The sequence below is a fragment of the Oratosquilla oratoria genome, chromosome 11 (assembly GCF_046742065.1).
Source record: "Oratosquilla oratoria isolate Oo_2021 chromosome 11, ASM4674206v1, whole genome shotgun sequence".
Taxonomy (NCBI): domain Eukaryota; kingdom Metazoa; phylum Arthropoda; class Malacostraca; order Stomatopoda; family Squillidae; genus Oratosquilla; species Oratosquilla oratoria.
This window is the reverse complement of record NC_134787.1, coordinates 45,603,830-45,627,675: the sequence shown is the minus strand read 5'-3', so window position 1 is coordinate 45,627,675 and position 23,846 is coordinate 45,603,830. Positions and strand designations below refer to the sequence as shown.

Below are 23,846 nucleotides of genomic sequence, written 5' to 3'. Positions count from 1 at the left end.
TTGGTATGTTGGTGTGGGAATTTGCGAAATAATGGGTCTCAATTTGTGTCCGGGTTTATGGGTTTTCACATTGCCATAGAAATACCCAGGTTCATAATGACCTTGCAGAGGGGAAAATTTAACACCATCCTTATCAGCATTTGCATTGTCGATTAATTTAGTAACTTTCTTCCGGATTTCATCAATAGGGTTCTTTTTCACACGTTAAAACTTAGATGGATCTTGTAATATATTATCAACTTTATCAATGTATTCCGAGTGGTTCAGAATGACAAAAAGGTCTGATTTGTCCGCCCTATGTATAACAATATCATTATTCTCACGGAGTTCCTTAGCAGCCTGGCACAACTCAGCGGTGAGTAGGGAACTACGGCCATAAGCTCTATGTTTAGTGCTTTCAGCTTGTAAGAGTTCTTTTATGTCAGGGTTCATATCAATCTTACCTATACCAGAAGATGCCTAAGGTATAGGCAAAACGTCGTTAAGTTCTAGTTTTCATTTCCACAATGGACTCCATCGGAAATATTATTTATCATTTACCAAGTTCTAAGAAGAGAATAATTAGAAGAATTGAAAGTGTTAAGAAAAAGATCACGAACGCTGAGTATGCTGTGATTTTCAATAGAAAATATACATATATATATACATATATATATATATATATATATACATATATATACATATATATATACATATATATATTATATATATATATTTATATGTATATATATCTATATATATATATGTAAATGTATATATATGTGTATATATATATATATATGTATGTATGTATGTATGTATGTATATACCTAGTTGTATTTTACGGGAAGGGGAGCTATGCTCTTAGTGTCCCGTCTTCATATCTCATTTTATCTAAACTGTTTTTTAATTCATGTATTGTTTTTCCACCGACCACTTTCTCATCTGATTTGTTCTAAATGTATATTACTCTGTGGTGAAAGCTGTTCTTTTTCATATCATTTCTGTAACTGTTCTTCTTGATTTTCTTTCTGTGTCCTCTTGTATTTCCATCATCCCATTTTATTAGATCCTCTCTATCAATAGTATCTATGCCTTTCATGATTCTATAAATAGTTATCAAATCTCCTCTCTTCTTTGCTCTAATGTCTGTAGCTCAAGTTTTGTATATATATATATATGTATTTACCTAGTTGTATTTTACGGGAAGGGGAGCTATGCTCGTGGTGTCCCGTCTTCATATCTCATTTTATCTAAACTATTTTTAAATTCATGTATTGTTTTTGCACACACCACTTTCTCATCTAACTTGTTCCAACTGTCTATTACTCTGTGAGGAAAGCTGTTCTTTTTGAGATCTCTTCTATAGCTGTCTTTCTTGATTTTCTTTCCGTGTCCTCTTGTATTTCTATCATCCCATTTTATCAGATTCTCTCTATCAATAATTTCTATGCCTTTCATGATTCTGTAAATAGCTATCAAATCTCCTCTCTCTCTTCTTTGCTCTAGTGTCTGTAGTTCAAGTTTTGCTAGTCTCTCTTCATATGATAGTTTTGAGAGTGTTGGTGCCAGTTTTGTAATTGCTCTTTGTATTCTTTCAAGTTTTTTTATACATTTTTTTGTACTTGGTGACCATATCGTTGCTGCATATTCCAATCTTGGTCTTATCAGAGTGATTAGAATTTTCCTCACCATTTCTTCATCCAGATATGTAAATGCCACTTTGTTGTTATTAAGTTATAAGTTTCTCCAAAAATCTTATTTATTTGTTTTTCAGGTGACATATTGTTCATAACAATGACTCCCAGGTCCCTCTCATTTTCTACTTTTTTTTATTCCTTCTTCTCCCAATTTATATGCTCCTGTTATTCTGTTTTTGCTTTTTCCACATTCCATTATACTACACTTTTTAGTGTTGAACTCCATCTCCCACTTCCTACTCCACTCCTGTACTTTATTTAGATCACTGTGTAGTGACTCACAATCTTCTTCCGTGTTTACTTTTTTTAACAGTTTTGCATCATCTGCAAAGAAGCTCATATAACTTTCAGTTCCATCATCCATATCATTAATATATATAGCAAACATCATCGGGGCCAGAATTGTTCCTTGTGGAACACCGCTTATTACTTCATCCCATTTTGAGTGTTTGTCTCTTATCACTACTCTCATTTTTCTTTCTTACAAAAAGTTTTCCATCCATTTAAGCAGTTTGTCCTGTATTCCTCCTTCAGTTTCTAATTTCTTAAGCAACTTCTTATGTGGTACTTTGTCAAAAGATTTTTTTAGGTCTAGAAATGCACAATCAGCCCATCCATCTCTTTCTTGTATTATATCTATTAGCCTTGAATAGAAACATATTAAATTAGTGACCCATGATCGTCCTTGTCTGAATCCAAATTGCCTTGGATTTAGCACGCTGTTTTTTTTCTAAATATTTTACCCATTTACTTTTGATAATTCTTTCACAAATTTTTGCTATTGTACTTCTTAGAGAGACTGGTCTATAGTTGATAGGGTCTTCTTTATTTCCTCCTTTATATATAGGTACTATATTTGCTTTTTTTCCAATCTTCTGGAACTTTTCCTTCTTTCAAGGAACTATTTATTATGCTATGTATTTTGTCTGCCAGTTCATTTCTGCATTCTTTCAAAATCCAGTTTGCTATTTCATCTGGTCCATGCGATTTTCGAACATCAAGATTACTCAAGTGTTTCATTATTTCATTCTTTGTTACTTCTATTTCTTTCATAGGGGGGACTTTCTCTTTCCATTTGATCTCTTCCAGTTGTATAATCTCCCTTGTAAACACTGATTTAGAATGCTTGTTCATAATTTCCGCCATTTCTATTTCCTCTGTGTATTCAACTCCTCCTTGTTGTAATTTCTCCAAATCTTGTTTGTTTTTCAGTTTGTTGTTTACAAATCTGTAGAATAGTTTTGGTTGATCTTTACATTTTTCTATGACATCTTTTTCATATTTTCTCTTTTCCTCTCTGCACGCTTGTACATATTCATTTCTATAACAAGTATATATTTTCCATTTTTCAGGTTTTTTGTCTTTCTTCCATTTGGTCCAAGCTTTGTCTCTTTTGTCTTTTAACTCTCTACAACTTTTGTTGTACCAGCACTTTACATATTCTTTTTCTTGTTTTTGTCTTGGGACATACTTTTCCACTCCTTTTTTATAATTTTTTGTCAAAATATTCCATTTCTCTTCTATTGTTGTATCTTCTTTGTGTATTCTTTCCCAGTTTTCATTTTGAAAGAATTCTCTTATTCTATCAAAATTTGTTTTTTCATACATCAATCTTCCTTTTCTATATTGTTCATTTCTTTTCATGTATTTTTTCTCATTTAGTTCTAGTTCTATCAATATATGGTCACTTTTACTTATTGGTGCCTGGTATTCTATCTTTTCCACTATTTCAGGTTCTGATGTGATTATTAGGTCTAATCTCGATGGTTCTTCTTCATTTCTATACCTAGTGTTCTCTTGAATCCATTGTGTTATTGTGTAGTCAATAATCATCTCAAGTAGAACATTTCCCCATGAGCCGTCTCCACCCTTTACGGTCATCTCTTCCCAGCATATTTCTTTGCAATTAAAGTCGCCCATCATAACTATTCTTCCTCCATCTTCCATTATCTTGTTTAATGTTATTCTTGTGTCCTCTAACATACTTTTATGTTCACTCTCTTCCCTTGAGGCTGTTTTTGGGGGCATGTAGTTTTTTACAAACTTTCTGCTCTTCTTATCTCTGTCTTCTATTTCTATCATAATCATCTCTACTCTATTCTTTCCATATGTGACACTCTTCACGTTTATATCCTTCTTAGTCAGGAACATAACTTCTCCCCCTTGTTTTATCTCTCTGTTTCTAATCCAATAATTATATGCATTATGTCCTATGCTGTTGGGTGGTAGTGGACCTTTTAATTTTGTCTCTACAATTCCCATTATGTCCGGTTCTTTTTCCTTCAGATACTCGTTCAGTTCATTCAGTCCTGTTATTAATCCATCTATATTTGTGTAGGACACCCTTAACTTTCTGTTATTTCCATTGTATTCCCTGTTTCTTTTTTGTTTCTCTCTGTTATGGTCCATTTCCTCACTTTCATATTCACTACTCTGCAGTAGAATTCTTCTTTTTCTGACTCCGTTCTGGTCTCGTTTTTTTCTTTAGCTCCTTTCCTTTTCATTTTTTCTTCCTCTCTTTCCTCTTTATTCATTTCTCTTTTTATCCATACCTTTTTATATTGTTCACTTGTTGCTACCTTACCTGTTTTTGCTAAGATATTCTCTGCTGTTGTTTGTGATCTGAATTTAATCTTAATTGGTCTGGTCTTATCTGTACTATATTTTCCGAGCCTAAACATCTCTTCGATTTGTTTCATGATTTCAGGTTCATCTTCCTGAACTAATTCTAGTAAACAGCTTATGGCGGAATCGACTGGGACTCCGCAGATGAAATAGACAGTCAGCATCATAGCGTCCGTGACGTAGACAGACTTGGGACTGAAGGTTATAGAATCACGGGGATATTTGATGCGTATTTAATGCAGATCTGATCCATCGTTCGATAATACGTTGGAATTGATGAAAAACTGTAAAAAGTACTATAATTACTATAGGCTAAAGGCTACACAAGAAGAGGGTATTACAAAGGATGCACTAGAATACTCTAAACCTCAAATACAAAGAGTTTTAAGACTTACATGGTTTGGCTAGGCGTGGGGTGTGTACATCTTTCTAGATCGGACCAAGACTGGCGCCTAGAGGTGACGTGACATCACCCACAGTAACCGGTTCTTACACACCTTCTTAAGTCTAATTCTTTAAGTGAACATTGTACAAATAATGAGATGCTATCTTGCAGCACAGCTTGCAGACAACTTACAACGATAGTATTCTTAAGCAGACGAAGCTTCTGCTCGCAGCATACTTAAATTAAACATTACGAAAAACAAACTTGGAAACCTCTTCCGAGGGGAAACGAGCCTTACGACAAAAAGATATGTAAACATGGGGATACACGGACATATAAAAAAGCCCCGTTACCTCTCGTAACGGCACACTCCCTTCCTAATTTTCTAGGGGGAAAAATTACCAAAACTATTGACCTAGCAACACAAGCTCAGAAATGGGTCTTACATATTCATGGGCTTTGTTGTTTACCACAACTCTTACTTGGACCTTCCTGACTAAATCATCCTTGCCAGGGAATACTTTGTTTACAATACCCAAGGGCCACTGTCCTTGGGGACACTCTTGATTTTTTACCAACACTACATCATCCACCTTTACATTTGGAGAGGAATTGACCCACTTTCTTCTGGGTTGCAAAGAGGAAAGATACTCTTTCTTCCATCTCTTCCAGAATTCCTCAGCAAGGTGATGGACATGCTTCCATTGAGATTTGTATACTGCCTTAATATCTATCTCTTCAGGAAGAGTTACAGGAATATCAGTTTTCTGCGTGAGAAGGATGGACGGAGACAAAATGAAAGGACTACTAGGGTCCGAGGAAACAGGAACTAAAGGTCTGGAATTCACGATCTTACATACTTCTGCAAAGAAGGTTACTAACACCTCATGTGTTAATGCCTTGGGGTGATGGTTAGTCAGTATCACATTCATGATGTTGCGGACTATCCCCACCATACGCTCCCATGCTCCACCCATGTGAGAAGCATGAGGAGGGTTAAACAACCAAGTGCAACCTTGACTTGACAAGAAACTATTGACATCACCACCTTCATCGGTAATGGCAAGCAAGTTCAGTGCTTTGACAGCACCTACAAAGTTCGTGCCTCTGTCAGAACGCATCATCTTAACTGGGCCACGAATACAAATGAATCTCTTTAAGGCATTAATGAAGGAAGAAGTACTCAATTCTTCTACAGTCTCTATGTGGATAGCTCTGGAAACAAGACAGGTGAACAGAACGCCCCATCTTTTACTTTCGAGGAAGGAACTTCTAGTGCGCCGAGTTTTTATATGCCAGGGGCCAAAAAGGTCAACTCCTACATAGGAAAATGGCGGATTGGGAGTAAGTCTATCGACGGGTAAGTCTCCCATCTTCTGAACACACACCTTACCTCTTACCCTTTTACAGGTGACGCATTTGGAAATGACCTTAGAAATGGTACGTTTCCCTCCCAAAATCCAGAAACCACCTGTACGGACGGCTCCTTCTGTAATCACTCTCCCTTGGTGGTGCACTGTCTCATGGTAGTGACGGATCAACAACAAGCCTAAATGGGATTCCTTTGGAATAATAATAGGCCTTGCAAGCATACCCAGTATATCACCGCCTTGACTCAACCTGCCTCCTACACGAAGTAGGCCCTTCTGGTCTAAATAAGGAGACAGAGATGCAATGGGACTGGAAGGAGGTAAACAAACTTCACCTTGCAATTTAGTCATGGCAGACGAGAAATAATCCTTTTGGTATGTCTGAACAATGAAATCAGCTGCATCTTCTAGTTGATCGGGTGACTTATGTTTGTTGCACATATGCCAACCTGAACAACACTTGTTACCTTGTTTGAAAGAACGGGCTATATGCTTAAGGAGAGCTACCGCTCTTACAAGTCTCCTCCAACAGGAGAAATTAGAGAACCTCTGAGCTAATGACGCAATTGCAGGCTCTACATTGCTCGTTTGCACTAACAAGGGGTTCAGACTCAATTGTGTAGTCTGATACCTTTACTTCTTTATCTGTCTCAGGGCTTACAAGAGGAAAACTTCCACTGGTGGATACAACATCCTCAAATAAGCTTGAGGGACCTGACAACCAATCACTCTGATTTAGGTCGGTTATTTCAAGACCACGGGTAGCCAGGTCTGCTGGATTACAATCTGTAGGTACATAATGCCATTGGTTAGGTTCGGTGGACGACCTAATGTGGTCTACTCTGTTACTCACGTAGACATGAAATCTACGCCTTTCATTATGAATATAGCCCAAGACAATCATGCTGTCAGAATAGAAATGCCTTGCGTCTAAGGGTTTGTCCAAGCAATCCGAGATGGAATTGCTGAGATTAACTGCCATCACTGCAGCACACAACTCTAACCTGGGAATAGTATGACCATGGTTGGGAGCTACTTTAGCTTGTCCCCTCACAAAACACACCTGGTAGCTTTTGGTATCACTGAAAACCTTAAGATATGATACAGCTCCTACTGCTACTCTGGAAGCATCTGAAAAGGTATGAAGCTCTATCCTGTGAGCTTGAGACAAAGAAATACTAGCAAACTGACGATTGATGCTTATATCCTTGAGGTCCCTTAAGGACGTTAGCCATCTGGACCATTTGGTATGGATCTTAGCTGGTATGGGTTCATCCCAACCACACTTTAGATTGGTTATCTCTCTTAGGAGTAGTTTTCCCACTATTATTACTGGAGCTAAGAATCCCATGGGGTCAAACAGACTATTTACAACAGACAGTATCCCTCTTTTTGTCGAAGGCTTGTCTGAATCCATGAACTTATAGACGAAAACGTCTCTTTGGATGTCCCATAAGAGGCCCAGGCTAGACTGCATAGGCATAGAGTCAGAAGTTAGGTTCAGCTCCTGAAGGTTATCAGCCAGCTCACTGGTGGCAAACTTTTCCAGCACTTCCTTACTGTTGGAAGTGATCTTGTGCAAGCGCAGGCGTCCTCCTTCTTGAAGTGCTGACTTAGAGTCTTGGATTAACTTGTAAGCAGTCTCCGCATCTGGCAGAGATGCTAACCCATCATCCACGTAGAAATTGTTCTCTATGAAATAGCGAACTTCAGGAGAGGCATCTTCTACAGACTTACGCAAGCCATAGGTGGCAATGGCGGGAGATGGCGTGTTCCCAAAAACGTGAACAGTCATTCTATACTCAATCAACCTTTCATCAGGGTCATTATTCTTGTACCAGAAGAATCTGAGATAATCTCTTTGCTCAGTCTTCACTTTGAAATTGTAGAACATCTGTTCTACATCAGCTGCCACTGCTACAGCTTCCTGACGGAAACGTAGAAGAATCCCGAGAATACTGTTTGTCATATCAGGACCTGACATCAGCATATCATTTAGGGAGAACTCTCTGGATTTGGCAGAAGAGTCGAACACAACCCTGATCTTGTCAGGTTTCTTAGGGTGGTACACCCCAAACAATGGAAGATACCAGCACTTCTGATCAGACTTCAATGGTGGTGCAACCTCAGCATGCCCACGATCTAACATCTTTTGCATGAAGGCCATCATATGCTGACGTTTTTCCGGCTTTGTGCTGAGGCTACGATGGAGAGACAGTGTGCGGTGCCACACAAAGTCTCTATTATTACTGGTGGCTACAACATTGGGACGGAAAGGCAGTGGCGCGACCCAATGACCACTTTGATCCTTGCGGAACTCTGAGTTCATAACATCCAAGAACTTCCTGTCTTCAATCGACAGGGCGGCCTTGTCATCATCTTTGGTTACCTTGAACAAATCATCCTTTACTTCAGAAACATGAATCTGGTTACCACATGGTGCGACTATAGAGGGACGTCTATCATGTACAAAGGATGTTTTGAAACTGCTAATGACAGGAGGCCTACAAGTGCCATGGAGACACACTTCCCCAATGATTGCCCAACCCAGACTGGTCTGTTGAGCTAGAGGGGCATTGACAGGTCCAATTCTCTGGTCAAAAATGTAATGAGCTGAAGGCACATCTCGACCAATGATGAGTAGAATCTCAGCTTCAGGAACCAGAGGTGGAATACATTCGGCCAGATCGGACAGATGGGGATAACCACGAGCTATGGCGGGGGTGGGTATCTCTTCTCTTACACTGGGAATGCTGTCGCATTCCACTAACTTAGGGATATGCACCTCTTGTGAGTTATGCCAAGACACGATGGTGTAATTTTTGGTGGTGCGCCCAGAAGCGCCCGTTACACCTGCACAGGTAGCTAGACGATATGAAACCCGTTTGCTCAGCTTGTCAAACAAATCGAAAAACTCAGACCTTGCTAAAGAGCAATTGCACTGATCGTCTAGGATGGCATAACACCACACTCCGAGCTCTGGCTTACTTTCAGGATAGACCTTTACCAAGAAGGTCTTGGCGCAGGACTTACTCATGGAGGTGGGTTTACTGCATATCAAGGTACATTTGGAATTGACCGCAGCATCCTCCCCTCCCTGAGTCTTTACTATGGGGGTAAGAACATTTGGAAGCGGCACTTGATTGACTACAGGGGAGCGAGGTGTTTTATCTTGAGCAACCTCCCTTCCATGCTGTGTAACCGCTTGAGTCGAACTCCTCTTCGACCTGGGTTCATCGTGATGTAAGGCAGTCACATGAGTATGGGCCTTACAGAGTTTGCAGAAAGTTCTCTCTTTGCAGCTGGAAGGAGGATGGTTACCTTTGCAACATCTGTTGCACACTCCTTTATCGTTTAAGAAAACCTTCCTCTCGCTCACTGACATGGTGCGAAAAGCCCTGCAGAAATCCAAATGGTGTACGTAGGCATCATGGTAGACGCAAAAATCTCCCTTTTCTGCCTTTCTTTGCTCGGTAGGACTAGCGGCGCCAACAGACCTGTCAGCGCCCGTGGTCGACTTACTGCCACTGGACAACATGGTGTCAGTCTTCTTCACACGCACTTGAGGAAACTTAGAGGGAGGTGGCTTCTCTGGTTTCACAAAACCATCGGCTCCAAGGCTTTGATAAGAGAAACATGGATCATTCTCGACCCTTGCCATCTCCTTCACAAACTCAATGAAGAAGGAGAAAGGTGGGTACGGCACACCGTGAGCAGTCTTGTAGTTCATGGCTCTGCCAGTCCACGCTTTCTGTATACAGGGTGGAAGTTTTGCGACAATGGGATTGATGCCTGACGAGGCGTCATAATATGCAAACAGTGTACTGTATACAGGGTTAGCCTTCAAGGCTTCTATCTGGTACAGAATGTCACACAGGTCGTATAACCTTAAGGTGTCTCTAGGTGAAATCCTAGAGAAGTTGGCAAGCTTCTTTTTAATTGAAGTCTCAATGATCGAAGGGGCAGCAAACCTGTCATCCAAGCGCTCCCAAATTCTACTGCACGCCAGGTTTGGATTCTTGGCATTTGAGTTTCTGGTTGTACGGGCCCATTCTTTAGACTCAGGACCTAGGTACTTAACTAACAGGTCTATTTCCTCCTTACATGAGGTGCCTAACTCTTGCACGACTTCCTTGAAACTCTCTTTCCAAACAGCATAGTCTTCCGCAGTATCATCAAACGTAGACAGCCTGCTAAGAAGTAAATCCTTCCGCAAGAAGAACTTGCTCAAATCGGCAGAATTGGAGGTTGTCCCCAATCTAGGAGATGCACTCCGAGGAGGTTTTACTACAGGTGGTGACACATAAGAAACATGGTTAGCAACAGGTTGCTGCGCAGGTTGCACAGACCTCACCTTTACCTTTTCGATACGAGGTTCAAAACTGAATGGAACATTGTTAGCAGGCTGTGAGTTAACTCTGAAATCAGAACAGGGCTTGAAAACAGGGCTTTCAGGATTCAAGCCTACCAGATCCTTCTGACTAGCGGAAACATCGACTATACCACCCTGTTGCTCCACATATAGTTGGGTGCGGGTAGCGACTGTACCTTTTAATTGGTCCCAGTCACTGCATGTTTCCCAATCATCGTCGGGTCCTAAGTGCCTAAGTTCGGCTTCGGCTTCTTCCAACTCCTTTTGCTGTGTCATAAGTTTGAACTTGGCCTGCATTTCAGCCTGCTCTTTCATAAGCTGACCCTCCTGTTCGGCAAACTTGACTCTGATACGAGCGGTCTCCACCTTGGCTCGTTGCTTCCTTGCAACACTAACACTGGTGCTACTGGAACGACCTGACCTAACCGACCTTCTTGAACTGCCCTTCACGGAAGGGGGCATACAAAACTCAGAGTGGTCGACGAGGGATAAAGGAACTTGATTGGACTTCGGGTCATCTTGTAAAAACGGTTCAGTGTGGTGTTCCTCTTCCGTGACTTCAACTGAGGAAGAGGAAGCATAGTTACTGATTACCTGACGAAAAGATGCCTGAAAATCCCTGTCTTCGTGCTTCACTGATTCAGCACGAGCCAGACTTTCTGAAGTACGTTCACGCATTAAGAATTCCAGATACCTTTTTACAGTATCCTGGTACGCAGCATGGGCCTTATACAACCGAGGACTATGATTCGGTTCTTCCAATAAGGCTTGTACTCCTTCTCTACTCGCCTTTACCCTCTCTTCATGCTGCTCAGACGCTCTCTGAAAGGCCTCTTGCCCTTCAGCCGTGAGGACTCTGACCCTACCGGAGACGGGTCCTTCATCTATACTGTGGTTGGAAGACATATTGCCAAGCGAGAGAAACAGTGAGAGACAAGACAGTAATATGATAAAGAAGACAAGGAAAACTCGAACTTAATCGAAAACCACGGAGTACGTTACCACACTCCTAACTATACGACTATTGAGGTAGACAACAACAGATTAAACCCTACATTTGGTTCAATCTAAAAATGCACATTAGTCGCATGCTTATATTAACATATGACAGGATTTTAGGCAAGGTAGCTTGCCTTCAAAGGAAAAACACATGCTTAACTGCGACGAGGTGTTATGTAAACACTGTTGGGACTTGGCAACCATACGTTGTTGCCACATCACACTCGCGCGCCGATGCGATCACTAAGACGACACAAGATCACTACACTACACTACACTTAACTTGCGCTACAACACCCAAGCACACACACGCAAACTTATGCCAGGAAGGCGACACATCAAGTTCATGTGGTGACGACGAGGGGAATCTAGACGTGGCAACGGCGTGCAGGGCGTGGTCTGGCCGAAACCTCATTCCTATGCTTTCTTCATCTGTTCGTTTCTATCGAACCATTTTTTCATTATGGCGGAATCGACTGGGACTCCGCAGATGAAATAGACAGTCAGCATCATAGCGTCCGTGACGTAGACAGACTTGGGACTGAAGGTTATAGAATCACGGGGATATTTGATGCGTATTTAATGCAGATCTGATCCATCGTTCGATAATACGTTGGAATTGATGAAAAACTGTAAAAAGTACTATAATTACTATAGGCTAAAGGCTACACAAGAAGAGGGTATTACAAAGGATGCACTAGAATACTCTAAACCTCAAATACAAAGAGTTTTAAGACTTACATGGTTTGGCTAGGCGTGGGGTGTGTACATCTTTCTAGATCGGACCAAGACTGGCGCCTAGAGGTGACGTGACATCACCCACAGTAACCGGTTCTTACACACCTTCTTAAGTCTAATTCTTTAAGTGAACATTGTACAAATAATGAGATGCTATCTTGCAGCACAGCTTGCAGACAACTTACAACGATAGTATTCTTAAGCAGACGAAGCTTCTGCTCGCAGCATACTTAAATTAAACATTACGAAAAACAAACTTGGAAACCTCTTCCGAGGGGAAACGAGCCTTACGACAAAAAGATATGTAAACATGGGGATACACGGACATATAAAAAAGCCCCGTTACCTCTCGTAACGGCACACAGCTTACTTTTTCTTTTTCCTCACTGATTCTTGAAGTTCTATCTAGGTTATGTTTCTCTTCCATTCCTAATATAATTATACATTTCTTTTTATCTGCTAAGTCTCTTACTATATTCTCCTTCTGTCTCATCACTTTGATAACTGAGTCTTCAGTTTGTTCTTTCATTTGCTGTTTAATTATGTCAGTAAATGCAACTTTACTGTTTTCCTGGATTTTTTTTCCAACCCTGTGCTTCTTTTGCTATGGCCTCTTTATTGTCTTTATTATTCCTCTTTAATTCTCCATTCTCCTCTTTTACTTCTTTTAACTGTCTTTTTAATTCTTCTATTTCATTAGTTAAATTTTTGTTTGCCTTCTCTAGTTCTTCCAATTTTTCAAATCTCTGCACAATGTTGGTTACGTTACCGAACCGGTCTTCCAATGTTCGATCATCTTATCAAGTTTCTCCTCTAGTCTTTTCAATCGGGGGAGGTTGGTATCCCCCCCACCCTCCTTAAATCCCTGGAAATTATTATCCTCACCTTCCATTGTGCTGCTCTTATCTATATTTCTAATCTTTACATTTTTGTTAATCCCATCACCAAAATCATCGGTCCTCCGTTTGTTTACAAGATGTCTGGCCTCTTGGACCAAGTCTTCCCTTTTCCTCATTTCCTTCCATTTCCCTCAGTAATCCCTCCCCTTCTCCTTTTTCCTCACTTTCCCACGACACCACGAGTTATCCCCTTCCCTGTAAATACAAAGGGTACTTCCTTTGCGTTGAGGTCCATGAAAATTTCACTTTTTCTTCAGAACTCTAATCCTCGCCGTCCATCCGACAAAAGTGTGTGTGTATACATATGTGTATATATATATATATATATATATATATATATATATATATATATATATATATATACATATATATGTATATATATATATTATATGTATATATATGTACATATGTACATATATATATATATGTGTATATATATATAGATATACATATATATATATATATATATATATATATATATATATATTGATAAGTATTTTAGACAAATGATTTGGATGATGGAGAACATAAACACAGGGGAAGGCTCGGAACCCTAATCACTCTAATGTTTTGTTCACGTAGAACTTCTTCAGAGAGTGCGGAAAACTGTAATTGAAATTTATGTACCAAACTTAATTATCTTTTCAGATACTTGGGAAAGGTTGTTTTTCTGGCGTGTTCTAGAATTAAAATACTAGTTTGTTTAGCTAAATTGATAAACCCTCCTTGATGGTTCGATGTATTCATAGTTGAAATATATGCTGACTCTACAAAACCTTTATGTAGCACTTCAGCTCCTCTTCAGTTTGGTAAATGATCAAATTTTTCCGCATGAACTACTAAAGAATTACATGCCCTACGTGCTTTTATGTTGTTTTTATGTTCATAAATTCTTTTATCTAATCCTCTTGATGACTCGCCATAATATGCCATTGAGCAACTATTGCACGGTATTTTGTATACAACACTGTTTTCGGAATTGGTTCTCTTTTCGGAATTCGTTATCAAATCACCTATCCTCTTATTAGTTATTTTAGCTATATATATACCAGTTTTTGTTCAATATTTGTCTGAAACATCAGAAACGTCACCAATAATAGACATATATATATATATATTTTTATATATTGCTATAGTTGGGCAGCAGATCCTCTTTAAGGTAAATGTCATTAAAATTTGCAGCAGCTTCTGCGTTCACGAGGTTTTTGCTGACATTCTCAACTTTTCTAATGCTGGCGCGCTGAGTCGTGCTAAGTTCTTTAATTACCTGACCAAATAGCATTGGAGGTATAAGTAAAGACATCGGAATTATCTTCTCTAATTTTATGCAGAGCTTTCGCCTAACTGTTAGGCATCTTCAGTGCTAATGAAGATACACTGTACTCATTAGCACTGAAGATGCCTAACAGTTAGGCGAAAGCTCTGCATAAAATTAGAGAAGATAATTCCGATGCCTTTACTTATACCTCCAATGCTATTTGGTCAGGTAATTAAAGAACTTAGCACGACTCAGCGCGCCAGCATTAGAAAAGTTGAGAATGTCAGCAAAAAACTCGTGAACGCAGAAGCTGCTGCAAATTTTAATGACATATATATATATGTATATATATATATGTATATATATAAATATATGAATATATATGTATACATATATATATATATTATATATATATATGTATATATGTATACATATATATATATTATATATGTATATATATATACATATATATATATATGTATATATGTATGTATATATATATATATATATATGTTTATATATATGTATATATATATGTATATATATATATGTATATATATATAAAATATATAATATATGTATATATATATATATATAAAATATATAATATATATGTATATATATATAATATATATATATATTTATATATACATATACATATATATATATATATATATATATATATATATTTTTTTTTTTTTTTTTTTTTTTTTTCATCTTGCTCACTTTCTACATATATACAGTAGTCTGTTCTCATATTCAAACTTACCCATTGGTCTATTTTTCTCCTACAACATATATTTTTTAGTCATATAATATTGCAAAATTGCATGTTTCTTATGTATTTGCAACAATCATCCACTGAGATTAATCACCATAATCAGAGAATGATCATTCTTGTTATTTTTTTTCTTAATGTTGTTTTAACTCCTGAGTAACTTTTTATTTAGATGAAGATCCTGAATACTATTTCATTTTTAGGTGATATGAAGAATGAAGAAAATTTGCTAAGCTGGCTACTAACAGAAAAAGACCCATCAGCAGACTTCATTGAAGACCTAAATGGTGATGTTCTGTTGAAGGTCATCAAGGACTCAGATGCTATTGCTGTCTACTTCTGTAAGTTTGGTGTAAAATAAGAAATATGTGGAATTATTCTGATATCCCATTATATAATGCTTTAGTAGATAGTACTTGAATAAATAGGTTATAAAGTGGATGGAGACTGTCAGATAGGAATTCTACTGTTAGGCATAGATATGTTTCCCTATTACCCACTGGTGATTTACAACTAACAAACTTTCTAGTTCTATCCCTACAAGCCATATGGGATGTTATCATGATCTCATCTTAAACCACTGCACAATAGAATTTACCATAGCCCAAACTAAACTAAGTTAGCCAGATTACGTTAAATAAAAAGAAAATTATCTTCAGAACTTTGGCTCAGACTAATCCTCATCTAACGTGGAGCTACAAGGCATATCACAACACTAATTTGGAAATGATACACCAAAAAACTACTAGATATCAAATGTCAGAAACTAATATGAAAACTGCCATATATACAGTAATTTTTTTTCCATTACAATTTCTTTTTTTTTTAGTTCATAACAAGATCAAATGAAAAAAATTAATATAAAACATAGAACTGCATTACATTCAACTGACTTAGCTGAAAGCTTATTCCATTCATTGTCAGTTCAGTTTGTGAAATTGTCTCTGCCTACTTCTGGGTTAAATATTTGTCCTTTCAGCTTGATAATGTTACTTCTCATTCAGTTAGTATTTAGTGTATAATATTCTTAATGTTGATATTATCATTACTATTTTAAACCTTAGTGCCTTGTATTGTCTGAAAAAAATGTCTGACAGGTAAAATACCCAGAGATGTTGCTTGGAGCAAATGCAGAAAAGAAACAATAGGGTGACCAATGATGAGTACCTGTTAGTTGTGGTTCTGCAAGATGGCCATCTCCCTGTTGCTATCTTCAAAACCTTTCAATACTCACTTCTTTCTAGGGAAAGAAAAGAAACAATTGATGGACCAATGATTGGCAACTGTTATTTGTGTTCTGCAAAATGGACATCTTCCTACTGCTCATCTTCAAAACCTTTCAATACTCACTTCCTTCTGGAGGTACAGCCCTGAGAGGCTGACACTCAGTCTTTGGACCAAGCTCAAGATCACTAATAATTTCAATTACATTTCATCCACCTTTTCATGTAGGGAGAGCTGACAACTGGCTATTGCATCCCTTCTACTGTTACAAGCCAGTGACAGTAGAAATAGTCCCACATTAATACAACATAAACAAGGGTCCAATGTTTCTCCCCAGAAAAGGAGAAGGTTTTTCCTTTAGTTTTCCCTCCTTCCAATAGTGTTTTGTCATTATTTGAAAATTCATTATGACTATTATTCCTGAGTAATGGCAACTGTAGCTGTCAAATTAATTTAGCTTCTGTAGCCAATCCTTACCTTATAAAGTTACCTTGTGAAGATCTCAACAAACATGCCTCGGCCAAAGGAACTGCTACTGTTCCCTACCTGGCCATGTTGTCTACAGTGAGGTGGTATACAATGTACCAGCTTGTTGTAGCGGAGGTATATTTTACTATAGGATGGCATGGGAGGTGTATTTACCTAGTTGTATTATACAGGAAGGGGAGCTATTCTCGGGGTGACATGTCTTTGTATCTTGCAATGTCTAGTTTGTTCTTAAATTCTTATATGGTGTTTCCACACACTATTGTCTCATCCAATTTGTTCCAGACATCCACCACTCTATGGATTTTTTTTTTTTTATATACATATATCTCTTGTATAACTGTCCTTTTTCAGTTTCTTTTCATGTCCCCTTGTTTTTCTTCTATCACACTTTAATAAATCTTCCCTGTCAAGGACTTCTATGACTTTCATGATTCTGTAAATGGCCACTAGATTGCCTCTTTCTCTTCTTTGTTCCAGGGTTAGTAGTTCCAGTTTAGACAATCTTTGCTCATACATCAATTTTGAAAGTGTTGGGACCATCTTTGTCTTTGGTTTCTTTCTATTTCCCTTATATTCTTTTTTGTACTGGATGTCCATAGTGTTGCAGGATACTCCAATCTTGGTCTTATCAGTGTGACTGGTATTTTCTTTACCATTACCTTGTCCAACTAATTAAATGCCACCTTTATTGATTTTAATCAATTGTAGATTTCTCTGACTATTTTGTTAATCTACTTGTCTGGGGACATGTCTTTGGTGATGATTATTCCTAGGTCCTTTTTTCAGAACTAACTTCCTTTACTTCCTTTGCACCGATTTTATATTGCCCTGATATTCTTTTTTTTTTTTTTTTTTTCCAAATTCCATTATACTACATTTCTTAATATTGAAGTTCACTTCCCATTTTTTACTCCATTCCCAGACTTTGTCCAGGTCTCTCTGTAGCGATTCACAGTCTTTTTCCATACTTTCTTTAGTAGTTTTGCATCATCTGCAAAGAAGTTCATGTAACATTCTACATCTTCATCCATGTCATTTACATATAGAGCAAACATTATCAAAGCCAGTACTGAACCCTGTGGGACTCCACTTATCATTTCTTCCCAGGTCGAGTTTTTATATCTGAGCACCACTCTCATTTTTCTCCCATGCAAGAAATCTTCCATCCATTTCAATAGTTTTCTGTGTATACCTCCTGTTGTTTTGAGTTTTCTTAATAGTTTTTTATGTGGTACTTTATCAAATGCCTTTTGTAAGTCCAGGAAAGCACAGTCTGCTCAGCCATCCCTTTCTTGCATTATATCTATGAACCTTAAATAGAAACAGATCAAAATTGTGGCACATAACCTTCCCCGTCTAAAACTGAATTGTTTTGGATTTAGTATATTGTTCTCCTCCAGATGTTTAGTCCATCTACTTTTGATGACTTTCTCACAAATTTTAGCTATTGTACTTGTAAGGGAGACCGGTCTATAGTTTGTTGGGTCTTCCTTGTTTCCCCCTTTATATATTGGCACAATATTGGCATTTTTCCAGTCTTGTGGTACCTTTCCTTCTTTGAGTGAGCAATCTATTATCTTATATATTTTGTCCATTAGTTCATCTATACATTCTTTTAGTATCCAGTTTGCGATTCTGTCTGAGCCATGTGATTTTCTGACATCAATGTTCATTATTTGGTCCCTTATTTCTTATTGTATTACAGTTATTTCTCTCATTGAGGGGGATCTTTCTCCCCTTTCTTCATCCCAATTGTGTATGTTTTCTTTTGTGAATACAGATTTTAAATATTTGTTCATAATATCTGTATATTCTATGTTCCCTTGATGTGGTTTTACTATTTCCTGTTTATATTTTAGTTTACTATTTACATTTCTATAGAATACTTTAGGTTGATCTTTACATTTGTCAATTATGTCTTTTTCATATTTTTTTCCTTCCCTGCATAATCTTACATATTCATTTCTTAGATATATATTTGCACTTTCCAGGTTTTTCCATTTTTTCCAAGCTTTATCTTTTATCTTTTGTCTCACTACATTTTTTGTTATACCAGCACTTAATGTACACCTTTTCCTGTTTATGTTTTGGTACATCTTTATCCACTTCTTCATTATAGATTTCTTTTAATATCATCCATCTCTCACCTGTGTTTTTTCATTAAAGATGTTTTCCCATCTCATTTTTTGAAAGATTTGTCTAAGTTTCCTAAAATCCATTTTGTTACACATCAGTCTTCCTTTTCTGTGTTTCTTGTTTCTTCCCAAATTTATTTCCTATTTTAGTTCAAGCACAAGTAATATGTAGTCACTCTTCCCAATTGGTGTCTTGTATTCCATTTTATCAACAATTTCAGGCTCTGATGTAAATATCAAATCTAGTCTCTACAGTTCTTCATTATATCTATATCTGGTATTCTCTTTTATCCACTGAGTCATTGTGTATTGAATGGTCATGTCCTGTATTATGTTTCCCCAAAGGTCCTTTCCACCCTTCACTGTCATCTCCCAACTTATTTCTTTAGAGTTAAAATCGCCGATAATTACTAAATATTCTCCTTTCAGTATTTCATTTAATGTATGCCTTGTTTCTTCCAACATTTTGGAATGGTCACTCTCTTTCCAAGAACATGTTTTCAGGGACACATATATCACCACAATTTTTCTACTTTTCATGTCACTATTTTCAACTTTTATCATGATGAATTCCACATTATTATCTCTTTCTGTGATGTTCGTCACATTTAAGCCCTTTTTATTCAAAAACATGACTTCTCCACCCTGTTTTTCCTCTCTATTTTTTATCCAGTGATTATATAAACCTTGTCCAACACTATTTGGTGGTCGTGGACCTTTTAATTTCATCTCCACAATTCCCATTATACCTGGTTTTTCTTCTGCCAGATAATCATTTCGTTTATCTAATCCTGAAATCAGACCCATCTATGTCAGTATACATTACTTTTATTTATTTATTTGATTATTTATTTATTTATTTATTTATCTATTTATTTATTCTAATACTTAAACTGTGCAGGATGTGGTGTTCTTCAGGTAGTTGGGGAGATTATTGAAGAGCTTGGGGGCCACTCTGGTGAAGGAGATTGTTCAGTGTTATGGTGCTCCTAGTACTGCTGGCAATTCCTTTAACATAGAAAGATCTCCCTCTCATCCTTTCTTGACTGAGTGTTACTCCAATAATGGGGATGTGACCCTTCAGTATTTTCCACATGTAAATGATCCAGTATTGTTCTCTACACCTTTGGAGTTAATAGAGTTTGATGTGCTTGAGTCTGTCATGGTAGTTCATGCCTTTTACACACTCAGTCTTCCTGGTGAAGGTTCTTTGGACTCTCAATTTTTTCTATGACCCCTATAGTGTCTGGGTTCCACAGTTGGCAGCAGTATTCAAGTTTAGACAGTACCAGGGTCTTCCACAGTGTGACCATGCAATCCTCAATTCTTGATGTAAATATTCTGAGGATCCATCTTTATAATTTTCTGGCACTATCAACAATATTGTCAATGTGTGTGGTAAACTTGCCATCTCAAATCAGCATTACTCCCAAGTCTCTTATATTCACCTTGTTCTTGATCTCTCCGTGAGCTGTGGTGTAGGGGTGGATACTATTTGTGTGGCTTTTGCCATACCTCATCAATTTTAATTTAGTTTCATCAAGTTTCATGTTGTTGTCAACAGCCCAGGTGTATACATTTTTAAGGTTATTCCAAAGGAAGTTGGTGTCTTCAATCTCCTTTATTTCTTTGGTGACTCTGGTGTCATCTGCAAATGAGGATATTTTGGAGTGTCAAACTGTTCTGTTGATATCACTGATGAGAACTAGGAATAGGAATGGGCCCAGAACAGAACCTGTGGAATGCCACTTATCAATGAAGACAGTTCTGAGGCTGTCCTATAGATGGCTACTCATTGCTGTCTATCACTGAGGAACCTTTGCAACCACTCACCCAACTTGCCTGAAACTCCCAAGGCCTTCAGCTTGTGTAATAGGATACCATGATCCACTTTATTGAAGGCCTTGGCAAAATCAATGTAGACAACATCTACACTACTACTCTTTTTTAACTTTTCCATTATGCATTCCTAGTGGGCTAGTAGTTGGAATAGGTGAATCGTCCTTTCCAGAAACTGTGTTGTCCATCATTGAAGAGTCTTTTTTTTTTTTTTTTTAAGGCCAATTAGGTTTTCTCACACTACAGTTTTAAATATTTTTGAGATGAATGATGTTAAAGTGACAGGTCTATAAATTTTGGCTTCTCCTCTGTTGCCCCCTTGTGTATGGATGTTATTAGTCCTTGCTTCATAATATATGCCTTCATCTAGTGATTGTCTCCATATTCTACGAAAGATGGGTGAGAATTCCTTCTTGCAGACTTTTAGAAGGGATGCTGCCATGCCATCTGGCCCAGCTGAGGATGAGGATTTGAGTCCCTCTGATGACTTTTCAATATCCTTGTTGGAGAAGTCGAGGTCACACAGTGTATCTTCCCTTGATTTAGCAAAGAACATTTTGGGAGAGTCTATCACCATGTTTGCAATGGGTATGCTGAACGTAGATTCAATTTGTTTTCTTAGTTGTTCGGCTATCAGGTAGTGGTCCTGTATCACATCCCCACTTTCATCTATTAATGGGCCAAACTAAGATTTTTTTTTTTTTTTTTTTTGCATAAGTATAGAGGTATTTATTGTTGGTTTTTATTATACGTATTGTTTTCCTTTTACCATGTTTACATTCTTCCTCATGTGACTTTAGTAGGTCTCTTTCATTCTCAATTAGTTTGTTTTTTAAGGTGAATTACTTTTGTGGTGTATTGGCTTTTTGGAGTTTGTGGGAGAAATATTTTCTATTCTTAAAGAGGATCTTCCTCTCTCTTGGGATCTGTGGTGTTGTCCTTGCTCCCTTGAGTGGGACATGCAAGCTGCATATGTTGTAGCACTTTTTCAGGAGAATCTGGATCATTTGCTATTTGGATTTGCCATCAAGATGCTCCTCCCAGCTTTCATTTCTCAGTTTCTTCTTATCTCATCCCATTTGACTTTGTTGCTGAGGAAGTTCAGAGTATTTAGTCCACTTAACAAAATCTGCTGGGATGGGGATGAGGGGTTATTTTCATCAAAATTAATCTGTGGCCCAATATGGCTGTATCTTGGACCTCACAGCTGTGAATAAGGGTATGGTTTCTCATGAAAACTAGGTCTAGTATGTTTTCTTTTCTAGTTGGTAAAAGAATGTGCTGGGTAAGGCTAAATTCCTCTACCAGATCTAGCAACATTTTGGCTTGTCTGTGATCTGTTGCCCTGAAGACAGTACTGTTTTCCCAGTTTATTTGTGGTATGTTGAAGTCTCCCATTAAGATAATTTCTGGTGATGTATGGCAGGAATCAATGATGTCTATCATCTTATCCACTGCAGATCTGAAACTTCAGTGCTGCCTGGAGGGGGGCAGTACATAGTGAACAATAAGGTGTTGTGCTATTCAATCTTTATACCCAGTATTTCACAGTAGCTGTTTGAGAAGGAGCAGATTCTTGAAGCACTTGCTGCTACATCAGACCACAAGTAATTCATTATTCCTCCATGCATTCAGTTTACCCAGTCTGTTCTGAAAATGGAGTAATTTAGTATACCCTTGTACATTCAGAAACAGAGAGTTTTTCACTAAACTATCTTTGTCTCTGCTTGTTCATGGTGGTGTGCAGGGATGCAGTGGTGTGGAGATGCTTCAGGGTACATTGTAACCTGATTCGTCCCTCTGAGTTGGTTGTTTATTGTTTGGGTGACTAGGCTTGACATGTGTTTCTGGATTCCTAATAGTTGCATTTCTAGGTTCTCTATTAATTCTCTTTTCAAAGTTTAAATCAGCCCTAAGAAATACTGATTGTTTGCAGCTCCTCTGTTTTGGGGGTATAATGGAGAGTATGCAGCATGAATGTCATCTGTCCAAGCTTGCTGTTTAGCTGGCATCTTTGATCTTGAGGGAGGGAGATGGATTTCACTATGGGTGTGGTCATTTTTTAGGATCACTGTATTAGGAAATTTTTGGGTTTTCTTTATGTGTGTGAATCTCCAGTCTTCATTGAAGCATTGATAACTTGAAATTGAGTATCTGTAGAGGTTTGGGTGGTAGCTGGGGCATTTGGATCCTAGCTTACATCCTCAGTTGTCCTTACTGCTGAATTTTATCAACTTTTAATAGGGTTTGAAATAGAAACAGTGCTGGGCGCATTCCCAGGTGCATTCCTCAGTACGTTCCATTTTAGTTTGGCCGCAGTTAGCAATCCCAAACAATTAAAGCTTAAGAGACAGGTTCATACCGAAATAAAAGTCCAGTAGGCCACATACTATACCAAAGAAATTTTTTGTAGGCCACATCCAAAAGGTAGGCCACATACTATACTGGCACTTATATTGCTTTAATATTTTGGGAGCACTAACCATGGCCAAACTAAAGTGGAACACACCAAGAAATGCACTGAGGAAAGTGCCCAGTTATGAAAAAAGGACAGTTCTTACCATTTAAGCCATGTTTGCAGGAGTGCTTTCTGTAGTATTTACTTTTCTTTTCTTTTTTTTTTACATGATGTGAAGGCCACTGGGTGATCTGGTTTTGGATAGTAGTTTACTCTTTGGTTTTATTGACTTGTTTCTGTAAGCTGCTCAGCATTCTTCATAGTCGAGTTGGGAAACTTCTTCCCCATACTCTGAGTGAACATATTCCTGTTGATCTTGTTGATCCTACTGTGTGGCTCTGGGTTCATAGCTCAGTGACTGTTTTATGAATGCTTTTTGGTCCACTATTGCCTCCTGTGCCTCCCTTATCCATTGATTCTCATATTGGTCATATGCAAGAGTGGAGCACTTTTTGCACTTGAATTTTCTTCTGTTAGACTTAAAGAGATTCTTTAGCTAGTATATGGGGAGTTTGCTACAGTAGTACTGGATCCACTTTGTACAGTTATCACAGCAGATGGCATGGGTCATGTAGTACTTGCAACCACATGCTCCATA

The 23,846-nt window shown here is 37.9% G+C and overlaps 1 protein-coding gene across 7 annotated transcripts in view; it reads left to right on the top strand.

Moving 5' to 3' along the window:
• Window positions 1–23,846, top strand: part of hlk (hulk) — a 267,521-nt gene that overhangs the window by 182,324 nt on the left and 61,351 nt on the right. For all 7 annotated transcript variants that reach the window (XM_076192757.1, XM_076192762.1, XM_076192761.1 and 4 more), the window contains one exon: window positions 15,307–15,444. In XM_076192757.1, the coding sequence (XP_076048872.1) occupies window positions 15,307–15,444 (138 nt within the window). The remainder of the gene's footprint in view (window positions 1–15,306; window positions 15,445–23,846) is intronic.